We start from the raw sequence: 19,189 nt of genomic DNA on the forward strand, positions 1-19,189 counted from the left end.
TAGTCTTTGGGTGTTTAGTTTTTAATTTGTGAAATAAAATTTTGCTCTATAGTTCTCATATGGTAACATATTATTTCAGATTTAATAAACCTTTGTGTTATTACTTTGCAGAGATAAAAGTTTCTATTGTAATGGGTTGTTTTTTTAGACCATTATGAGGCTATATAAATAATCATTTTGGAAATCATTTTTTATAACTTCTGAAGTTATTAACTATTTTTACAATAGTACTTACTGTTATTTTAGTTATGCTGAGAAAAGGAATATTTATGCAAATTTAAATGTCTATCAGTTTCAGATATTTTCCTATGTAATTAAAATGTTACAAAATTTATAGTGGTGCATATTTTCCTTTGTAGATAAATGTGTGCTATTGTAATGTTTTATTTTAAATAATGGACATTTTCTTTTTCTCTAAACTTTGAAATTTTCTATTTTTGTCTATAGACCTTAAATGATAACAGATTTTTAAAAAGCAAAATGTTAAGTAGATAATAACAGCTATTAACTAAGGTGCATTCAGTAATTATTCTTATTTCATTTTCTAGCTAGGTGACTTTTATCTAGAACTTCACTGGGATTTTCAAAGCTGGGGTAAGAGTGTGCTGTATTTTACTATAAAGTATGTACACACGCAGAATTGCAAATGTAAAAATAACTATTGTATATATTTGTTAACATAACAAATTTGATACTTGCCCCAGGATAATTAATATTTTCCATTATGTTGGATGTAATAAACTGAAGTGGTTGTTTGTAAAGCACTGAAGTGGTATTTCATTATCTCAACCTGATTAGCAACTTTTAAAATTTTTACTTTAAAATTAAAAATGTCTTACATTTTTAAACAATGAAATGCAGGTTTAAATATTAAGTACTTTAAGGAATGTTCAGAGGAAGAGAGTACAATTATGAGATTATTAGATTACTGAATTAAAGGAAGTTTGATATAGTACTTGGATCCCTGAATGTACAGAATTTGGTTAACATTTGATTTTGGATATTTTATCAACTTTCAATCATTTTTGCCACTTTTCCTATATACTTTTGGGCTACTGTCTTTTTCCATTTTAAATATATTTTGATTGATTTCAGAGAGAAAGGGAGAGGAAGAGAGAGACTGAAACATCAATGATGAGAGAGAATCATTGATTGGCTGCCTCCTGCACGCCCCGTACTGGGGATCAAACCCGCAATCCGGCTTGTACCCTTGACTGGAATTGGGACCCTTCAGTCTGCAGGCTGATGCTCTATTCACTGAGCCAGACGGCTAGGGCTATAGCCACTGTCTTAACATACTGTTTGGTTGCACACTGTTTCTATTATTTATGAAAGACCTTAATTCCAAGATATTTTGCAGTCATTTATTTTACCTTAGTAAGTTTTTCTTTTCCCCTTTGTTGAAATAGGAAGCTTGTTCCTAGTGACCTTTACTAACTAAACAACTGCCAAAACAACTAAATTTTGTTTAAAAATCTTAAACAAATGTAATGTATATATATGAACTTACATTTTTTAAAGCATCTGAATTAATTTTATGATATAAAGATATATGAATGCTCTATAATACCCCCAAAATAACTGTAAAAATAAATCATAAAATAATTATAAAAGTAAATCAGATATTGACAAATGTGGAAATCACTGTTAACGTTTCATACTAATGCTTCAAAGTCTTTTTTTAATGTTTACAAATGTGTGAGTGTGGGCACACAAATATATGTTTAGCATTCTTTTTTTTTAAATATATTTTTATTGATTTCAGAGAGGAAGGGAGAGGGAGAGAGAGATAGAAATATCAATGATGAGAAAGAATTATTGATTGGTGGCTTCCTGCACACCCCCCACTGGGGGTATGCAGCCCACAACCTGGGCATGTACCCCAACCCGAATGGAACCGTGACCTCCTGGTTCATAGGTAAATGCGCGACCACTGAGCCACATCAGCTGGGCCTGAGCATTCTTTTTTTAATGGGAATCATACTACTTGTATGATTATGCAATTTGTCATTTTTATTTAATATGTCACAGGCATCCTACCATATTAGTTCATGAGAAAGTACTTCATTTATTTTAACAGCTGCATAATACTTTACAGCATGGATGATTAAGGTTTTCCTAATGTTTTAAATCTCTAAATGTAAAGTTTTAATTACTAAATAAAATTAGTTGTTTTCAAAATTGTTACAACTCTACCTGATCGGGCTAGTTTTGGCTTCATCAAAATCACACATGATTTTGTTATTCTGATAGGCCTACCTTGCCTTTATGCTTTATATATCATTCAGAAGCCCTGGTGTACTAGACCACTGACAGGAAAAGAGGTTTGTAGTGGCTTTGAATAATAAAAGAGCTCCAAGTCAAATTGGTCTAAAGTCAAAATACATTTTTTTTACTCTGTTTTTTATCATTTTATTGAGAGCCCATCTTCCTTGTGATCTTAAACTAAGGGTGTCCCTTGAGTATAGTGTTCTTTAACTGATTCTCTTAGTAATATTAGTGGTTTAAATTCTAAAATAGTCCATTTATCTTGCTGTGCAAAATGTTTTAAAATATTTTGAAAGTGACAGTTCAATTATATGAAGAAATAAAAATGGATGTAATCACTCCTGAAAGTGTTCATACATCTATAGTTACAAACACATTATAAATGTTGCATAATCAAGTTCATGATGCAACCCCTGAGGTACTTGTTGAAAGTATCGGTTTTTTTGAGAACTTGACTTTAACACAAAAACGTCAGCACATCTGTTCATTGCTGATAAAGGATTTTTCTGATTTTGTGTCAAACCTAGCTCCTGATGGTTAGATGTCATATGTAATTCTAAAAACTAAAACTCATTGGCTAGATTTAGCTTAGACACTTTGGATTTAAAAACACTGGATCATTTTTATTATTAGATTCAGTTATCAAATTTTATTCTAGAGTTTAGGCATGTTTCTTCTCCTTGTCAAAACCCCTAAAAAAAAAAAAAAGGCAACCCAGAATGAAGGGGGAATCTAAGAAATATTGAGATCCCAGGATTAAGTTTAATTTAGAGGAAGTGGAGCATGCAAACTCTACTGTTTCCTATGCTGTCATATTCAGTGTTTGACTGAAAATAGCCTCAGACTTGGTTAAAGTGGGGATAATAATTGCCCCATCTTTCACAAAATTTTTGTTTTGTTGTGAATGAAATGTAATTATGTTTTTGAAGGAAGCCCTGTATATATTGTAAAATGTTAAATAATTTACAGTATCATAATCACTACTTCAAAATTAGGATTATGCATATAACATGTTTCAACAGAAAAACTGATAATTTAAAAAGTTTCTTTATCTCATTATCTACAGAATATCCATTCTACCCTATATATTTGGGGTTGTTATTTGCCTATTATGAATGAAAAACATTAGGCTTAGAGATGCTAATTAAAATCAGGAAGTAAGTGATAGCAAAACCAAAATTTAAATTTAGAGACTCTTCATTTTTCAGTTCAGTGAATTATGCTACCTTTGGAATGGCATGTTAGACTCTCATATTATACTGAGCTAACTTAAAATACAGAGTTTAATTGTTTAGTTTACATGGGAATGAAAAAAATCATCACAGAATTGGGAAAATATAAATTGCTCTATTTTTAGAATTCATTTCATAGGAGAAATCTTTTTTGTTGATACTATTCCCTCTTTCCTTTTGTTTTGTAGCTTTTTTGCCACTCTCCCAAATCCCCAAGCTTTTTTCATATCCTGATTTTTTATTTTACATAAACATATTTAATATCTTTAAATGCTCTTCAGATACATTATCATTATTTTCAATCACTACAAGTATATTCCATCATTTTTCTTGTTTTATATTTAAGTGACTTTCTTATTTTCTGCGTTAGATTATTTTCTTGAGATTTATTTATGAAATAATACTTGAAATTGTGCCTATGAAAAATTACTTCTAAGCGTTTTATTTTCTTTGCATTCATTTCTGCCTCTTCTGATTTTTCTAAATTTTGTTTTTGTAGGTTTCCATACTATTTCAAAAGATGTAGTAGGTTAGGTTAAATTAATTTCGAATGCTATCTTCTGATCATTTTGTTCATGCTACACCAAATACTTGACAGGAAAACTGGATCTCAATTAATGAGCATGAAAGAAGAGCTTTGGCCATTTACATAAATTTATGCTACTATTGCTTTTCTCAACTTCTGTTGTTTCATATAAGGGATTTTTTTTTTTTAATCAGAAAATGATTTCTTATATACTTTGACTAGGCTAACTGTTAGTTGGTATTCCATTCTCTTTGGGCAGTAAACTTTTCTTATTTTTGTATAGTAAAATGTCTAGAAAACAGTCTTCATTGCTGGAAATAATTTTAGATTCAGTAACCTCACGATTTTAAAAAGACATAGATATATTAAGTGTACCTTTAGTGTTTAGAAAATATTGATACTTCTGAAAAAGCTAACTAAAAAACTAGTCTTTAATTTTCTCTGAAGTTTTTGTTTCTTTCTAACACAGGTTGACTTAGCACCCATTTTAAACACTGAATTTAAAAAAATATACCTGTACCCCAGCTGGTGTGGCTCAGTGGTTCAGTGTCGATCCAGGAACCGAGAGGTCAGGGTTCGATTCCCATTCAGGGCACATGCCTGGGTTGTGGGCTTGATCCCCAGTAGGGGGTGTGCAAGAGGCAGCCGATCAATGATGTTTCTCATCCATGTTTCTAGCTCTATCCCTCTCCCTTCCTCTCTCTCTTAAATATATATATACATATATATATATATATATATATATATATATATATATATATACACACACACACACACACACACACATATATATATATACACATACATATATGTGTAAGATATCTATCTGTCTGTCTATCTATATATATACATGCACACGTACTCACATACACATCTGATATGATATTACTTTCAGGAATTTTTACCTTCACATTTTTTTCTTTATTGGTATGTGGTAGTTTATTATAACCTGTTACACAGATTTATTCATCCATACAATAACTCCTATTTCCCCAAAGTATGGCAGATAATAACTAATAAAAAGCTATCAAAAGATAGCTGTGATATGAATGTGAGCAACATGGAATATAGACATCTATAAATACAGTATGATTCCATTTTATAGATTTTGAAACTGAGGTTCTGTGTGCTTAAGTAACCAAGGTCACATATGGGATTCAAACTCAAATTCAATTATTTAGATTTAAAAATGACTTTTTCTGTTATACACATTACTTTGTTCCCTATCTATCTATCTATCTATCTATCTATCTATCTATCTATCTATTAGAAGCCCGGTGCATGAAAATTCGTGCACTCGGAGGGTGGTCCCTCAGCCCGGCCTGTGCCCTCTAGCAGTCCAGGAGCCCTCAGGGAATATCCAACTGGTGGGGAGCAGGCCTAAGCTGCAGTCTGGCCTCCCTCTGTGAGAGGTGACTGGCAGGCAATCGGGACGGCACAGGTGGCCCTGCCCCCCATTGCACCACTGCTGCCAGTGGCCGCCCTCTGTGGGAAGCGACCCGGGGATGGTGAGTGGCCGGCCCCGCCCCGAATCACCCCACCACTGCTGCCGCCACCCTCACCCCCACCCCATTGCCATCCCCTCCCTCTGCCCACTGGCATGCACCTTGGCTGGCCTGGAGACACCTGCTCGCCAGTCCTGACCCCCCCCCCCCCCCCCCCCGCCCACCAGTCTTTCTGCCATTTGGTTGATTTGCATATTATGCTTTTTATTATATAGGATTTATTTATTTATTTTAAAATATATTTTTATTGATTTCAGAGAGGAAGGGAGAGGGAGAAAGATAGAAACATCAGTGATGAAAGTGAATCATTGATTGGCTGCCTCCTGCATGCATCCCACTGGGGATCGAGCCTGCAACCCAGGCATGTTCCCTGACAGAGCGTCAAACTGTGACCTTCTGGTTTATAGGTCAGTGTTCAACCACTGAGCCACACCAGCTGGGCTATTTTCTACTATTTAATCACATTATATTTAAAGGATCAAATAGGATTCAGGTCCATCCAGTTACCCATTCAGGAGGGTTTAGTTACCAGAGGGCATAGTTTTCTCGTCTATAATAATATCCTACAATATGTAACCATGAGGAACATTTTATCAACTCTGCTACTGGTGGTGGGCAGGGGTGAAAACAGCAAATACAATTAAATAATAGATACTTGAATTTGCTCAAAATTGCTTTACATATTACTTTAAGTGGGAAAATACTATTTTAAAAGAAATTATTATAATTTTGATTAATTCCTAAAATGTTCACATTATTCTTCTAATTAATTTTTACCTCTTCTTTTTAAAAAATACAGTGCCTTTACTTTCCCGAATTCTGCCTTCCGATGCATGTAAAATATATAAACAAGGTATCAATATCAGGTAAGGTGATTTGATTTTTTTTCCTGAGTAATAGAAAATTGAGATTTAGAGGAAGCTTTCCCCCCGCCCCTGTAGTAATAGCTTACATTAGGATGTAGTATTTTATAACTTAAACATGCTGTAATAAAGTCACAACATTTTATCTCATTTGAGACATACTATATACAGATAACCAAAGGTATCAACTCTTGACTAAAACAAAGGTATTATTCTTATTCAACTACAGAATATCTAGAAGGCAAACAGTGAAGAACATGATGTAATACTAAGAAGATTTAAGATGGTCATCTCCTTGATCCTGGCTTTTTAAGGAATAAGGGACACATAAGTAGAAGACCTAACTCTTGTCCTTCTTTCCCTACTCTTATACCCTTCTGTTCCCAATGTACCCATCCATGAATCCATTCATCTGTTCAATCATTTATCTATTCTAGTGAACTCTTTAAGACTAAATTTAATATTCTTCTGTTTCTTTTTAAAACTTAAGATTGATGATTGGATCCTGTGGAAAATATTTATTTTACTCATTTCAGAATTTTACTTTTATCATTCCTTATATCTTTAGCTTTATATTAATGTAGGTATATTTGTAAATTAAGTATATGGAAGTTATATATAATGCTAGTGAATATGCCAACTTATGTATATACATGTATATTAGTATATTTATAAATTATATATACATATATATAATATTACATATATATCTTTATACATATCCAGAATATTAATTTGGATATGTAAGTGATTAGAACTGGAAATGTCTTAAAATATTATTTCATGTAAACTGTTTGTTTTATAGATGAGAAAGTGAAGTGATTTTTACAGGAGCACTTTGCAAATTAGTATCTGAGCCAGGACCTCCAACTTCCTGTCAGTTCCTACCATGTCACAAGGCAGAAATTTTAAAAAACCAACTGTATAAAATTCATTATGTAATATGTTGAATTCTAGTGGAAGAGATAACCTTTAGTTGGAAGTAAGTTCTAGGGTAATTATTCTCAAGCAGTAGAATTAGATTAAAGTAGAAGTTTCTGGATTTTTGTTTTTTAAAAAAATAACCTCTTCAGAAGTTTCTAATTATGAAAGGCTCATGCACATTAAGTTCATGGTAATTATAGAAACCTTGGAAATTACAGAAGAATATACAAAAGAAACTAGGAAAGGATTTGATAATGATGTAGGTTTAATTCAGCAGCCCATTGTTAATAGTATATTATGGATTCATAAAAAATGGTTCATCAATTTAAAAATGTTTAATATAGGCACTTGCCAAAGGTAGTAGATAATTTGGGAGAATAGTATTTTCTTCCATGTGCTATACTTAAAAAAAATGTTAGTTTTAGTTTTGTTTGATTTTTAGAAATAGCAAAAAAAAGGAGGCACTTTCTCTTTAAAAAAATTATATCACATTTATATATGTGACTTTTGGCAGTAAATTTTATTATGAATATTACATAATAAATATAGATAATAAAACCACAAAATGGTTAAAATGGAGACATGAGAATAGGAGCCTGAGGGAGAATCATTGTTATAGAAATGTAGGATAAGAGGAAGCTACTTTAATGTAGTAAGACACTCAGACCTAGGGTTTACCAGCAGCTGAGGATGAAGGAGAAATGTGATAGGTTCTAAAGCTCTAATTTCTAAACAAAGTTTACCACATTAATGGAAAGGCTGGATTTTAGGAAGTTTGGCAAAGTTTTTTTGCATATATGACAAGAATTAACTTCTAAAAAATATGTTAACATTAAATAAAAACTTTCAAATTTAAATTTCAAAAGACTATTAGTTTTTTAAAACATCACTTCAAATGAAGCTGAATTTTAACTATATCAAAGAAATCTTTAAAGTTTACTCATACCTCATAACAGGCATCTGATCATGTAAAATATCTTCTTTTGTGTCAAGGAGAGATGAAATACTTTAGTAGAAATAGGAAAGTGTGAGCAGCTTTATTGTTGTGAATACTAAAACATTTTCACTTAATTTTAATAATTTGAGGTGATCTGTACCCACTGACTGAAATGATCATTGCAAACTGCCCTATTTCATGCTTTTCCTGTCTCGAGAGAAGGCTCTATTTCCTTTTTCAGTGCTATTTGGCATTTTTCAAGTTTTTATCTCAAAAAGTATTTTCTGTTTAAATCTTTGCATTTATATAAAGAATTTTTTGTTCTTCATGCCATTACATATCAAAAATTAATATTTAGGTTCATAGGCTTAAAGCAAAGGAGTAGTTAATACATTAAAATATCATAAATTTTATCATGAGGCATGTGTGATATTTACTAGGCAATATAATATGTCAGGGATATTGCAGAAGATGTATTAGATAGTCTTATTTCAATTGCAAATTATAAAAGTACAGATGAAATAAAAATTGACTGTTACTGGTCTTAGGTGTGACTACCTCTAGGAGCTTAAATATCACCATGTAAATCTGTCTCTGCCTCTCTTTGTATCTCTTTTCTCACTATTTTTACCCTTACCCCTTGCAACTCACTACCACTCTCATCCAGGATGGGCAAGAATGGAATGGAGACAGAGAATGTTCTGGCCACCTACCCTTTTTAAAAAGTTTTTTTTTTTTTTTTTTATGTAGGGGATAGAGTTTCCTGGTAGCTGAAGCTTAGAGTCCAAATAGGGCACTTACATAAATTGATCTTTCTCTTTTTGATACTATCAGTAGTCCACACCTTATAAAGGGAAGGGATAAGCCCCTTCAACTAGCATTATTTTCTCTTATGCCATATGTACAAGCAACAACACGACATGTTTAGCAGTACAAGCACTAGTAGTGCAATAGCAAGCAGGCCACTGGCAGCAGACCAGAAGCCAGAATTCAGTTATAAAGCAGCAGACAGGGTTCATCCCTACAGGAGTTGGTGACTTGCTTTTTTTATTGCTTCTTGATTTCATTCTGAGGGAATATGTGTATTTATATGGCTCAGAAAAGAGCTCCTTGCAATCACACTTTTCTGTTTGGTCTGGTTCATCCGTGTTACCTGGTAAAATTATTAATAGGACCACTTTCACTTTTTTTTTAAAAAAAGTTTTTATTGATTTGAGAGAGAGAGGGAGAGAAACATTGATCTGCTGCCTCCTGCACACCCCCTACTGGGGATTGAGCCCACAACCTGGGCATGTGCCCTGACCGGGAATCAATCCAGTGACCTTGATGCAAGGACGACACCCAACCGAGTCACACCAGCCAGGTCTCACTTTTACTTTTAAAAATAACCCGAGTTATTCTTTTGATGCAGTATGTGAGATGTTTCATTTCTCAGCCTTTTTGTGTAGGGAAACCAAGAATGCCCATTCACTTTGCCTTGTCCAGGGTGAAAACTGAAAAGCCTACAAAATAATGAATTCTTATAATTGCATTAGAACTCAGTAGCCAGAGTGGATCTTTCACAGAGACTTAAAGATGTTTCCTTGGGCATGATCATCATCATGTAACAAATGTGTCAACCCATTTCTTAGATTAAGGACTGTGTTTTGAGTAGCTAGTCAGAGAGGTCCTGATGTGATCTATAAAGTCTTCAAAGATTGAAGGACTTTAGGGTACTTGGGAACTTTTCCATTCCAGTACTCTCCCTAATTTCAGCAAGTAGTGATTTGTGAAATTTGAGACAAACTCATTGGGATAGACTGTGTCAGGTCTTGGTTACCAAAGAACACAATAAATACACTGAAGTGAATCTATGAGCTTTTGACATAGGAATGATCCATAAGATTTTCAAGCTGTGGAGATGTTGGAAAAGAGAATGCTAATTGAATCTGGGAAGTCAAACAGAAAGGCTAACAGATTTTGGAATAAGTTATGTGGGTTACCAAGTGGAAGGATGAAGCAAGTTTTGGTACCTGATAGTTAGGGATAAGGCATAGATGTAGAGCAAAAGGCTAAGAATGTCGTACATCCATTGCTTTTACAACCCTCTTAATTGCTCTGCTGAGTCAGTAACATGGTCTTAAAGGAATCAGAATGTTAGGTCTGCTTTCTTTTTCTGTCCTGAAGTTGTTATTTTTATGGAGTTGTTACAGTAAGGGAAATGGTAGGGAACAAAGGCACAATACTTCAGCAATGGGGAAACAATCTTTATTAGAGTATATATTCAGAAAAATGAAATACAAGTAAAATGGAATATATTTAAATATTCTTTTGGTGTGTTTTTTTAAAATAAGATATTTTAAATTTAGTTTTTTCTCTCTAAATTTGACTTTGCAATATGGTATTAGCATCTTGGTTTGAGTTTAGAAGGAAAAAGTTTGGTTTAATTATTATGGACTGTTATTGAAATTTATTTGTCAGAATTTCTCATCTACATATCTTTCACAGGCTTGACACTACTCTCATAGACTTTACTGACATGAAGTGCCAACGAGGGGATTTAAGCTTCATTTTCAATGGGGATGCAGCACCCTCTGAATCTTTTGTAGTATTAGACAATGAACAAAAAGTTTATCAGCGAATACACCATGAGGTGAGCATTCTTCTAAATGGTTCTTAAAAAATGACTTTGTATGGAACCAAGTGTCAGCCTAATTGTTTCAAAGGGCTTAAGGTATAATTGGGATTGATCCTAAAGCTTTTATTTTCTTACTACTAGTTTTTTAGTTTTATTTTATTTTATATGTTATCATCTGGTTTTCATCTTGACCAAACCAGTGCGTCTGTTTGCTCATAATTCACTGATGATCTGCTAGTTATGTGAACTCCATTTTCTCTTAGTTCTCCTATGTTGAACCTGTGCTGCCCCTTTCACCATTTATTATCTTACAACCTTAGCTTCTTTTAAAATGTTACTGACCATCCCTATCTCTTTATCTGTACTTTGATTCTCTGTGTGTGCTCTTATTTTCCTCACTCTTTGACTGCCTTTCTTTTATCATTTTCTTCTTAAAGTACAAAATTATCTTCCTTTCATCACATCAGAAATCCATGTTGTTATTGCCTACCCAACCAGCATTGAAAACTATATGCACCATTATCCTCATCCTTTATTCCATGAATTCCCCTTTCCCTGCTTTTAGAGATGCCGGAAAGACAAAGCTTTTCTAGTATCTCTATCATTGATAGTACTACAAAATTTTCTTAGTCAACATTTTGTTTCGTCACTTTTTAAATTTTGTTGTTATTTTTCCCCACTTCATTTCCGCATATTGTCATTCACCACATCTTATAGTTCCTTCCTCAACATCTCTTAGATTAGAACTTCCTACTACCATATCTGTTGATGAGATCTTAGTTACCTTGTATGTGTACTATTGAAAAGTAGTGTCTTAACTGGCACTGAGCAATGAAGATTTAGATTGGAAGAGGAGAAGGTATTCCTTGTGGAGCACAGGGTGAGTAAAGTCAGGGAAGTGGGAATAAGAATGGTCTTTTGGGGAAACAGAAAAGAGATCTGAGTAGAGTGAAGTTTTCTCTTATTGAGTATGTGAACATGGTTTATGGCAGGTCTTAAAAGCCAGAAAGATAACTTAGGATTTGCTGTAGTTAGTAACAGAGTCATAGATTCTTAAATTATTGATATGATCTAAAAGTAATTTAAGTGAATTAATCTTATGTATTTCTTTCACTTTCCCTCCCTTCCTTTTTTAAACATTTATCAAGGACCTAGTAAATGCTAGACAATTCTAGGTGCTATGGATAGTGGATCTTTATTAATAGTGTATATCTTTACTATTATATATAGTATTATGTTAAGCATTAATTGCTAGCATATTGGAACTATTATTTAAGTACTTAAATTAAAAAGTATTTATCATTAAATTTTTAACCTATCAAAGTAAATACTTTTATTATCTTCATTTTACACATGAGAAAATTGAGGCTTACAGATATTAAATAACATCTTCAAGATCACATAGCTGATATGCAGAATGGATTGGAAAAGGAAGAGATTGGAGGCAGGGAAGTTATTGTTACACAGTTGAGAGGTGACAAGGTTCTTAACTAGGATGGTGTAGTGAATAATTAAGAAAGAAATTATGACTTACAATTCCAAGAATGAAATAATAGGACTTGCTAATAGATTGAGTGAGTTAAGAATTAGAAAGATTTAAGGGTGAGTGTAGTGATTCTGTCTTGAGGAGTGGAATGACGCTTTCCACTGATAAAATTGGGTTATTTGGAAAAGGAAATATGTTTGGGGTTTTGGATAATGCTCATTTTGAGTCCATTGCTAAACCCAGCACACTTGTTTCAACTTTCTTTTTATTAGACTTCTCTGAAGTATTTGCTATTATTGATAACTCAGTTCTTAAAATTTTCATTTCCGTATGAATTGACCTTAGTCTGTTGTTCTTTTCTCTCCATCTTATTCTTCTTTCCCTGTTCCCTACTCACCTCTTTAATCTTGATTTGCCTCTGATGTGGTTCTCATTTTTACAAACTGGCAGAATAATCTCTTCTATTCTCACAAAGTATATATTGGATCCCAGATAAATCTTCTGAGTGGAGACCTATCTACTCAAATGGGATATTATGTATGTCTCTAAGATAACTTCAAAATTTAGTTTGTCTAAAGCTAAACTCATTATTTTCCCTCCAAACCTGCCTCCCTCCCCCCCACCCCCCATTTTCCTTCTTTTGGTGAATGACATCATTTTCTATTCATCCAGATAACTGGGAGTTATTTTTGACATATTTTCTTATACTCCATGTTTTCTAATTAGAGATTATGTGTAGTCATTTCTGTCTCCCTGTGTCTAATAAATATCCTTTTTTTTATTCATAGTGTTAATGCCTTAATTTAGATATTCATTATCTTTCAACTGGACTATCACAAGTCTTATAAATGATCTTCCTGGCCCCCTTCTGTTCTGCTTCTAAATTATCTCACATATTGGAGATAGATTGAACATTGAAAACAAATTTATGAAACCTGCCTTCTTTAAAGACATTTTAAAGTTTCCTATTCCTAAAGAGTGAAATCCACATTCCTTAGCATGACATGGTTCCTTCTGTGACCTGGCTTTTCCAGCCTTTTTCTTACTTTGCTGTCTTAGATACAGTAGTACTTATCTCTTTGCAATTTTTTAGACATGCCAGGCTATTTAGCATTCATTTTATTTTTCACATTGTTTCCACTTCCTGGAATGTCCTTCTTCTTGCACTCTCATACCTAAGGGGCACTACTTAGTGTCACTTCCTCCCCTGCCAGGTGGCCATTGTATTCTTTATGCTTTCACTGAATATGGTATCAAAGACCCTCTTCTGCTATTTGTTTATGTGGCTTTCTTCCTTTGTGGGGTTAAGCTTCTCAAGGTTATGGGGTTCATTTAGTTGTAGTCTCTGGTACCTAATACAGCATCAGTACATTCTAGGCCAGAGTTTGGGAACCTTTCTGTAAAGGTACAGATAATACATATTTTAGATATTTAGATATATTTGCATGCCATATGGTCTCTGTCACAACTACTCAACTCTGCTGTGATTAGTATAAAAGCAGCCAGAGATATTATGTACATGAATGATTATAGGTATATTCCCATAAAACTTTATGAAAAATGTAGTGGATTGGATTTGGCCTGCTGGCCATAGTTTGCTGACCTTTCTTATAGATTCAGATATTTAATAAATAATTTGACCTATTGCATATTAAATGAGAATAGCATAGCTAACTAGGCAGAGGTAAGTGGAAATATGGTACTGAAAAGGAAACTAAAGATTAAGGCTAGTAGTATAAACATTAGCTGATATTATAGTATTGATGAAGTCACCAAAGGACTGGTATTTAAGGTATGTATATGTGTGTATTTTATGCCTAAAAATTACAGATAAGCTGTGTTTTGAGCAATAATCCTTAAGAAGGAAATACTTGTTTATTCTAATGTGCATATTATATAAGTAATACCTGTTCAATAAATGTTTGTTGAATGGTTATAACTAATAGGGTTTTTTTCAATGATGTGATGATCAGTCTATGATTTATAGAAGAGTTATGTTCTAAAAGTTTCTTTAAAAATAGGGTGTTTGAAATGCAAGGCAAATTTCTTCACAGTCTTATATGTACTGTTGTTCTCAAGCTAATACACAGAATCCTAATTGATTGTAATATATTTGAAAGATAATGTCTGACAGTTCTGTATAACCTATGTCAGCCCAAAATTTTCTTTAGAAAATTGTGTTCTAAATTAGTTTGGGTTACCAGAAATACATTTGTACCTTAGCATTAATGTCAAGAGTTTCCATTCCTCACTTGTAAGGGTGAAAGAAATGGTACTATCCCAGTCCCAAGGTATTGCTGTTTTTTCTATAGACGACAGATTAAGAAGTGGACTATATCTGGGTGAAAGTTCAGTGGTGAAAAATAGAAAATGGGCCCCTTGATAATCTATTTATAATAATAAAAGCGTAATATGCTAATTAGACTGGACTGCCGAATGACCTTCTGGACATCCTTCTGGATGACCTTCCAGACGAAGCTGGGGCTATGAGGGCTGAGGCAAGCCGCCATGGCTGCAAGAGCCAAGTCCTTTGCACGAATTTCGTGCATCGGGCCTCTAGTATAGAAATAAAGAGGTGTGGGAAATCAAGCCTCTAGCCATTGTAAACTTCATGCACAGTTCTTATTCTCCAGTGAGCTCTCTAGGTTCTGCCTTTATCCTTTCTTTTTTTTTTTTTTCCTACTTAAGACTCTTTGGTCCTAAGTATCAGTGACTCTCTCTTGGCCTGTAAAGATAGAATCTCATCTTATACCTGCTCACTTACCTTTCTGTACCTGATTTCTTAATTTTCTGTTCCTGAAGCAAGCACAAAGCTTTCTTTTTTTTCTCATCCTCTCTAATAAAATGGTAATATGCAAATTAACCATCACTCCGCTACATAAGCCACGCCCACCAGCCAAGCCACGCCCACCAGCCAATCAGGGCGAGTATGCAAATTAACCCCAATCCAAGATGGCTATAGCCACAGTGAGCAAGGTTTCCCAGGTAACAGAGGAAGCCAAGCTTTCCATAGCCGTTGCAGGCCTAAGCCTCCACTCAAGCTACAAAGTTTCAATTATAGAAGGTAAACAAATTCAAACAAATGGCGGCAGAATGGAGCTTGAGAGAGCAGGCCACGGTTGCCGGCGGCAACAGGGGAAGCAAAGCTTTCCGCACACCCTGGCCGGGCTCACCCGCTTAAGGCTACAAAGTTTCAATTGTAGAAGGTGAATTAACTGCCACAGAAATGGCTGCCGGAGCCCCAGGCTTGGCTCCGCTCCAGGCTACAAAGTTTCAATTGTAGAAGGAAAATAAATTCCAAATACCAGGGCCTCCCCTTGGGTTGCCAGGGGGCGTGGCCGGCCTGCAAACCACCACAGGCCCCTCGCTCAGGCCGCCCCACACCCCAAGGGAACCCCCACCCTTATCTGTGACCCCCTTCAGGGCAAACCAGCTGGCCCCCCACCCGTGCACCAGGCCTCTATCCTATCTAATAAAAGAGTAATATACAGATTGGTCATCACTGCAACACACAATATAGCTGCCCCCATGTGGACACAAGATGGCCACCACAAGATGGCCAGCAGGAGAGGGCAGTTGGGAGGCACCCGGCCTGCAATGGAGAGCAGTTGGAGGTGATCAACCCTGCAGGAGAGGGCAGTTAGGGGTGACCAGGCTGGCAGAGGAGGGAAGTTGGGGGCAAACAGGCTGGCAGGGGAGCAGTTAAGCATCAACCAGGCTGGCAGCAGAGTGGATAGGGGATGATCAGGCTGGCAGGCAGAAGCGGTTAGGGGCAATCAGGAAGGCAGGCAGGCAAGCAGTTGGGAGCCAGCAGTCCTGGATTGTGAGAGGGATGTCCGACTGCCCTCCAGCAGTCCCAGACTGGAGAGGGTACAGGCTGGGCTGAGGGACAACCCCCTGCCGTGCACGAATTTCGTGCACCGGGCTTCTAGTTTAAAAAATAATTATTGATCACATATTATGTGCCAACACTGGAGAATATGCAGAGAATAAAACCTGAAGAAAGGCTACTTATCAAGTTTAGAAATCATAGGTTGATATGAATGGATTTCTCTCCCCCCCGCCCCCCAAGAAATACAGAGCAGGTCCCTTCTGGACTGCTTTTCTTTCTTCTTTCCCTTCCTTCAGCCCGCCCCCCCCCACCCCTTTTTCCTTCCACTTAAGAACTATTGAGAAAGAGAGTCTCAAATGATAGTGGTGGGTCTTTAGATTAAAAAGAACTAAAGTAAGATTCATCTATGTTGAAAGAAAATGAAACCTTCATATGGACATTTTGTCTCACACCTGTCAACTTAATTCTTTAAGTAATCTTTTAAAATTGCCCTACATACTGTATGTTTCTGTAATGGGTAATCTAGTATTGTTTCAACTACATTATCTATAACAGTGTAAGAGTACTGTATTTCATGTATCTTGTATTTATAGATTCATAAGTCATAATTCTAACTTACTTAGATATATATAGTTTAAAATTCTGTAATTGTTTTTAGAATAAGTAGCATTTCACATTTTTTAGAATTTGTTTCCTTTTTAGAAATTCATAACATTTTGTTATTTTCATATGTCATGCTAATAACCTTTGAAAACCTAGGTTCTAATATTTAACTTTTACCCCCACCCCAGGAATCAGAGATGGAAACAGAAGAGGAGGTTGACATTTTAATGAGTAGTGATATTTACTCTGCAACTCTATCAACCAAATCAATTTCTTTCACACGTGCCCAAACAGGATGGCTTTTTCGGGAAGATAAAACAGTATGTACAAATCTAGATTTTTCAACTTTAAAGATTGTTTAGTATTTAATGTGGCCAAAATGAGGTGATGGAAATGCAAGAAGAAGTAGCTTACTGAATTGTCTTCAAATAGTTTATTCTCTCCACCTTGCGACCACATAGGGAATTATAATGGTTGGTTACAGAATTGGAACATATTCTTAGAAAAGCCATGAGAGAAAGTTTAGCCCATTGAATTCCATGTTGGGAAAGATTCTTTTTGTCAGCTGTCTTGTCCTCACATGTTTCCATTATATTTCTAATGCTTTATTCCTTAGGAAGACCACAAAGAGGGATACACTTTTGAATTCATTTTCCTGGATATTTTTTCTTTCTACTCTTAGACTTCTAAACTATTTACTTATCTAATATTCGTTTCTCAGTATTCCATATATATGACTAAAATGAAATATGCTTACATTTTTATAATACTGTCATTAAATTAAATTTCATTGAAGGTTTCTCTTTAGTAAATTGTAAATTTTTCCCGTAATTACCATTTCATCTGTCAAGAAGAGGTTATGTAAGAATGCTCAAGCCCTAGCTGGGTAGCTCAGTTGGTTAGAGTATCATCCTGATGCAACAAGGTTACAGATTTTTGATCCCCGGTCCAAGCACATACCAGAAGGAACCGGTGAATGCAGAAGTTAGTGGAACAACAATTGATGTTTCTTTCTCTCCCTCCTCCCCCTTCCTTTCATTCTCTAAAGCAATCAATAAAGAAAAAGTTTTTTAAAAGATGTTTGAAATATTCTCATACTTTATTTTTATTTCAGGAAGGGAGAGGGAGCGAGAGAGAGAAACATCAATGATGAGAGAGAATCATTGATTGGCTGCCTCCTGCATGCCCCCCACTGGGGGTCAAGCCCACAACCCTGGCATGTGCCCTTGACCATAATTGAACCCGGGACCCTTCGATCCACAGGCCAACACCCTATCCACTGAGCCAAACCAGCTAGGGCTCTCAGACATTTTTTAAATTAAACACATGAAGAAGCACTTCATAAAAATTTAAAGTCAAGAATAAGTAATCAGCCCTAACCGGTTTGGCTCAGTGGATAGAGCATCCACCTGCGGACTGAAAGGTCCCAGGTTCGATTCTAGTCAAGGGCATGTACCTTGGTTGCGGGCACATCCCCAGTAGGAGGTGTGCAGGAGGCAGCTGATCGATGTTTCTCTCTCATCGATGTTTCTAACTCTATCTCTCTCCCTTCCTCCCTGTAAAAAATCAATAAAATAATTTTTAAAAAAAAAAGAAAGAAAAAAGAATAAGTAATCAGATCAGCTAAGGGCCATACTTACTCCTTTTAAAAATTATTTTCATCTTATATTACACTAGAGGCCCGATGCACGAAATTCATGCAAGAGTAGGCCTTCCTTTCCCCAGCTGCCAGCACCGGCCTCCCTCTGGCACCCAGGACCCAGTTTTCCCTCCAGCACCTGAGACCTGGGTGCCGGAGGGAAGCCAGTGCCGGCAGCTGGGGGAAGGAAGGCCTACTCTTGCACGAATTTCGTGCCTTGGGCCTCTAGTAGATGTATAAGTAGATATTTAGAGAGAGAGAAAGGGGGGGAGGTAGGGAGAGATTGATTTATTTTAAGGAATTGGCTCATGTGAATGTAGGAACTGGCAAGTCTGAAATCTGTAGAGCAGTGCAGCAGGCTGGAAATTCAGGGAAGAGTTGATATGGTCTTGATTCTAAAATCTGCAGGCTGGAATCTCAGGCAGGGTTTCTATGTTGTAGTCTTGAGACAGAATTGCTTTTCCTTTGGGAAAGAGGCTTTGCTCTTAAGGCCTGCAATTGATTGGATGAGGCCTACCTACATTATGGAGGGTAATTTGCTATATTCCAAGTCTACTGATTTAAGTGTTAATCACTTCTAAAAAATACCTTCACTGAAACATCTAGACTGGTGTTTGATCAAAAGATTGAGCACCATAGTCTTGCCAAATTGGTGTAAAATTAACCACCACACAACCTTACATACAAAGTGAAATGTACCCCTTGGCTACTACTCACAATCCCAGAGCACCTTGCAGAAGGTTATCCATTTATATAT

At 35.5% G+C, this 19,189-nt stretch overlaps 1 protein-coding gene across 1 annotated transcript in view; it reads left to right on the top strand.

Moving 5' to 3' along the window:
- ANKRD13C (ankyrin repeat domain 13C) overlaps positions 1-19,189 on the top strand; it is a 78,580-nt gene that overhangs the window by 36,195 nt on the left and 23,196 nt on the right. The window contains exons 5-8 of the mRNA XM_079777111.1: positions 549-594; positions 6,331-6,397; positions 10,743-10,887; positions 16,982-17,113. Coding sequence (XP_079633237.1) covers positions 549-594; positions 6,331-6,397; positions 10,743-10,887; positions 16,982-17,113 — 390 coding nt within the window. The remainder of the gene's footprint in view (positions 1-548; positions 595-6,330; positions 6,398-10,742; positions 10,888-16,981; positions 17,114-19,189) is intronic.

The sequence above is a fragment of the Cnephaeus nilssonii genome (genome assembly GCF_951640355.1).
Source record: "Cnephaeus nilssonii genome assembly, chromosome: 7".
In the NCBI taxonomy this organism is placed as follows: domain Eukaryota; kingdom Metazoa; phylum Chordata; class Mammalia; order Chiroptera; family Vespertilionidae; genus Cnephaeus; species Cnephaeus nilssonii.